Source organism: Entamoeba dispar, genomic scaffold (genome assembly GCF_000209125.1).
Source record: "Entamoeba dispar SAW760 scf_1105229463591 genomic scaffold, whole genome shotgun sequence".
Taxonomy (NCBI): domain Eukaryota; phylum Evosea; order Mastigamoebida; family Endamoebidae; genus Entamoeba; species Entamoeba dispar.
In genome coordinates this window covers 1-4,185 of record NW_001855769.1, presented here as the reverse complement: position 1 = coordinate 4,185, position 4,185 = coordinate 1, and the positions used below count along the sequence as shown (strand labels likewise).

At 24.9% G+C, this 4,185-nt stretch overlaps 3 protein-coding genes across 3 annotated transcripts, besides 1 other annotated feature; all 3 read right to left on the bottom strand.

The window, feature by feature from the left end:
- Positions 1-923, bottom strand: EDI_242500 (uncharacterized protein; the record flags this gene model as incomplete). Its single annotated transcript, XM_001741126.1, has 1 exon — positions 1-923. A coding segment is annotated over one exon (923 nt), but the record flags the coding sequence as incomplete, so codon positions are not given.
- A 55-nt stretch (positions 924-978) lies between these two features.
- On the bottom strand, positions 979-1,752 carry EDI_242490 (uncharacterized protein; the record flags this gene model as incomplete). The annotated part of the gene is made up of 1 exon (XM_001741125.1): positions 979-1,752. The coding sequence occupies one exon, from the start codon at positions 1,750-1,752 to the stop codon at positions 979-981; it is 774 nt and encodes a 257-aa protein (XP_001741177.1).
- A 222-nt stretch (positions 1,753-1,974) lies between these two features.
- Positions 1,975-2,399: a repeat region.
- Positions 2,400-2,822: 423 nt separating this feature from the next.
- Positions 2,823-3,662, bottom strand: EDI_242480 (uncharacterized protein; the record flags this gene model as incomplete). The annotated part of the gene is made up of 1 exon (XM_001741124.1): positions 2,823-3,662. The coding sequence occupies one exon, from the start codon at positions 3,660-3,662 to the stop codon at positions 2,823-2,825; it is 840 nt and encodes a 279-aa protein (XP_001741176.1).
- Positions 3,663-4,185: the final 523 nt, after the last annotated feature.

Here is a 4,185-nt window from a genome sequence, read left to right as displayed (position 1 = left end):
ATATTCTTTCTTGATACAATATATATCTCTTCTGCTTCTTTCAATGATACTTTAATGTATTCTTCAATTAATTTAAATATAATTCTCTTTGGTTTGATATCAATTTCATTGATTGTAGATTCAACTACTTTCATTGTATTACATTTTTCATTTCCTGTAATATTCACTTCATAAGATTCTACTATTATTAATTTATTAATTGGACATTTTGATTTTACATTAATCTGTTTTCCTTCTATTATTTCAATATTTTGTTCATTATTAGATTCTATTTCTAATGTGAAAGTATCACCTTCTTTAATACAAATATCATTTGATTTATTTGTTGATAATTTGAATTGTGTTTGTTTATTTCCTTCTAATTTCAATCTTTCAATACAATCTGATTTAATATTAATTTGACATTCTCTACAATTAATTACTTCAACACTCTTTAATTTATTTGACATTAAACTAATATTTAAATTAGAACAACTAACTAATTGAAGTTCTTCAAGATTTGGGAATGTACTTATATTTTCTTGTATGTCTTTCCAGTATTTTCTGTTGTTTGTTGTTGTAATTTCTTGTTCTTCGTTCATTTGATTTATCTTTAGTTTATTAACTCCATGTAGTTTTAACTGTTTTAAATTGTTTATTGATTTAAGTTCGATAATTGAGTTACACACACCTACTTCTAAATACTCCAATTGTTTGTCATCGATTATTAAATTTGGCATTCTTGCTTGAACACAAATGTATTTGATATATTCAGGTAATTGTGGTATTTTATTCTGTAGTGAGTTGGTACTATTTCTAGTTGTTTGTTGATTTGGAGGGGTAAATAAAATAGAATTAACATAAAGATCATCAAGAATCTTATAAACCTTCTTTCTATTCTCTTCATTAATAATATCTTCTATACTCACTGTAACACTAGGCATATCATTAAATCTGGGTTGACTAAATACATTTACTTTTACATTTGAAAATAATGAATCACTTGGATCTAACAAATTTAATATTTGTTTCATTATTTGGTTTCACCAAAAGAATACTTGAAGAATAAATTGTAATACCTTTTGGTATACTTATTTCACTTTCTTGTTCAATGAGACCTCTTGTTTCGCAAATGATAATAATGTTTTTATTCTCTCTAGCCTTAATCCAATTATTGTTTATTCTTCCATAAATTATCATTTCACTTGGATACATTGATTCTTCTATTTTCATTTTATCAAAGATTTCATCAAATTTCTTTGCACAAACTTCATAAGTTCTTATTTTAATTCCTTTCTTCATGTTTTGAACAACAAGTTCAATCATTTCTTCTACAATATCTGAAAAATATGTCATTGATTCAACTTTTTGAATAATTTTAGCCATTCTCTCCTTTTCTTCTTCTGTCATTTTTTGATATTGTGGATTAAATTGATTGTCTGCATTTACTATTTTTAATGTGCGACAGAAACTGTCTAATTCATAATTTCTAATATTCTCAACTTTCATTAATACTGATTCATCAACAGGAAGTAAATTACAATTACATGTTGGTGGATTAAATATGTTACAAAACTTGTTTATATCTCTTTCTGATGTAAACCACGGATTAACTTTCAATGAGTTAATTGCAATTCCACATTTCTTGTTAATCATTTCAATGTTTTGAATGTCATTCATGTCTTTGACATGAAGTGCTACTTTCATTAAATAAACCATATCAAGTTGTTTCATTTCTCTTCTTCTATAATTTGATGATCTACTATCTTCCATTAAATAGTTCAATTATTCATTTTCTAGTTCATCTTATTCATTATTTTTGAATCATTTCCTCAATTATTATTGATTATCATGTTATTTTATTTGTTATACCTATTTCTTCGTTGTACCCGAAGGTAGTATGTCAGATACAACATTAAATAGAACAGTATATCCAAAATATGAATCATCAGTTATTATCTGGTCATGCATGCATTTAGTGAGATAACATGCCACTCAATACTGGTTATTATTTATTATTATTTATTATGAGTGATTGATATGGAATATTATTTATTTATTATTATGATGGTAGTATTATTTATCAACATACAAGTATATTTGTTCATAATTGATTTGTGTTGAATACATGGTGTGTTATTAAGAAAATGGATTCTTTAATTTGTGTTGAAGATAAAGGAGATAAATCATAATCATAGTTATTGATATATTCAACATAAATAACATTATAAACAATAAAGAGTATTAATATTCATTTAATTCAAATTAAGATTAAGATAACAAATTAAATAATGACTATTTAATTCAAGTATAATTGAAAAAACAATATTTCAATAGAAATCATGTGTATTGAAGAACTGACTTATTTACTCTTAATGTATTGATGAGTTAAATAGTAAGTAAATCATAATTGAGTTATTAATTGTTTATAATCATTTCCTTCTTTATTTTTTATCTGTTAATTACTATTTTATGTTGTACATTAAAGTTATTTTGTTTCTTTTTGTTGATGAAAAACAAATAACAATCAAATCTTTATTGAATTTCTTCTCTTCAATGAAGTGTATTCTTTTCATAATTACTTGTTATATGTGATAATGAAACAATCCATCAATCTTATTGAATTGTAAATTTACTTCATTACTTCATGATTATTTTCATTTGGCTTTAGTTAAATTTCTTTAACCATTTTTATCATAACTTTTCATAATACCAATTCTTTGAATATCATTCAATTCCAATTTGTTTGTTACTATCATCTTCCATTTCTTTATTAAATTTAAATTTCTTTTTACATTTATTCTTATCACAAACCAATAAATTCATTGAAATAACTTGTTTAATTAAACAATGACACAAGACCCTTCATTCTTAAAATATATATTTCTTAAAACTTCATTCTTTTTTAACCCTTCTGAACATCCATCAAAACAGTTATTTCCTAACTTACTAATTGATGTTGGAATATCAACTTCTTTTAATGATGAACATCCATAAAAACACCAATTTCCGATTTTACTAACTGATGATGGAATAGTAACAGATGTTAATGATTTACATCCATAAAAACACCAACCTCCTATTTTACTAACAGATGTTGGAATATTAATTGATTTTAATGATTTACATTCTCTAAAGCAACTGTCTCTTATTTCACTAACAGATGTTGGAATATCAACTGATGTCAATGATGAACATTCTTTAAAACATTCATACCCTATTTCACTAATTGTTGGTGGCAGATTAACTGATTTCAATGATCTACACTTACTAAAACAGTAATTTCCTATTTCACTAACAGATGATGGTATGTCAATTGATGTTAATGAATAACACAAATTAAAACAACCTTCTCCTATTTTACTGGTTGTTGATGGAATACTAATTGATATTAATGATGTACATCCATCAAAACACCATTCTCCTAATTTAGTAATTGTTGGTGGTAAATTAATAGATGTTAATGATGAACATTCTTTAAAACAATGATACCCTATTTCACTAATCGGTGTTGGTATATTTATTGTTGTCAATGATGAACATTCTTTAAAACAACTATCTCCTAATTTAGTAATTGTAGTTGGAAGAGTAAATTCGTTAATACCTTTCTTTTCAATGAGCTTTCTATTGATTTCGTTTAGATTATTTGGTATTTCAAAACTAATTAACACTGGTTCATTCATAAATATTCTTTCTTTACTTATGAATTTCAAGTCATCTATATCCATATTGTTTAATGATGAACATCCATAAAAACAATTATATTCTATTTTACTAACTGATGATGGTATATTAATTGATTTTAATGACTTACATTCATAAAAACATTCATACCCTATAACACTAACTGATAGTGGTATATTAATTGATGTTAATGATGTACACCAACAAAAACAATAATTTGGTATTTCACTGACACTAGTTGGAATGTTAATTGATGATAATGATGAACAACTACTAAAACACGTGTTCCCTATTTCACTAACACTAGTTGGAATGTTAATTGACTTTAGTGTTGAGCAGACTCTAAAACAATTATTTCCTAATTTAGTAATGGCTAATGGTATATCTATACTAGTTAGTACACAAGAATATTCAAAACATTCATCTCCAAGTGATTTAACTTCTGATGGTATTGTATTTCCGTATGTATTTCTATCATAATTTGTGTATTCTATATGTTTACATTCATTTCCTTTTTCTTTT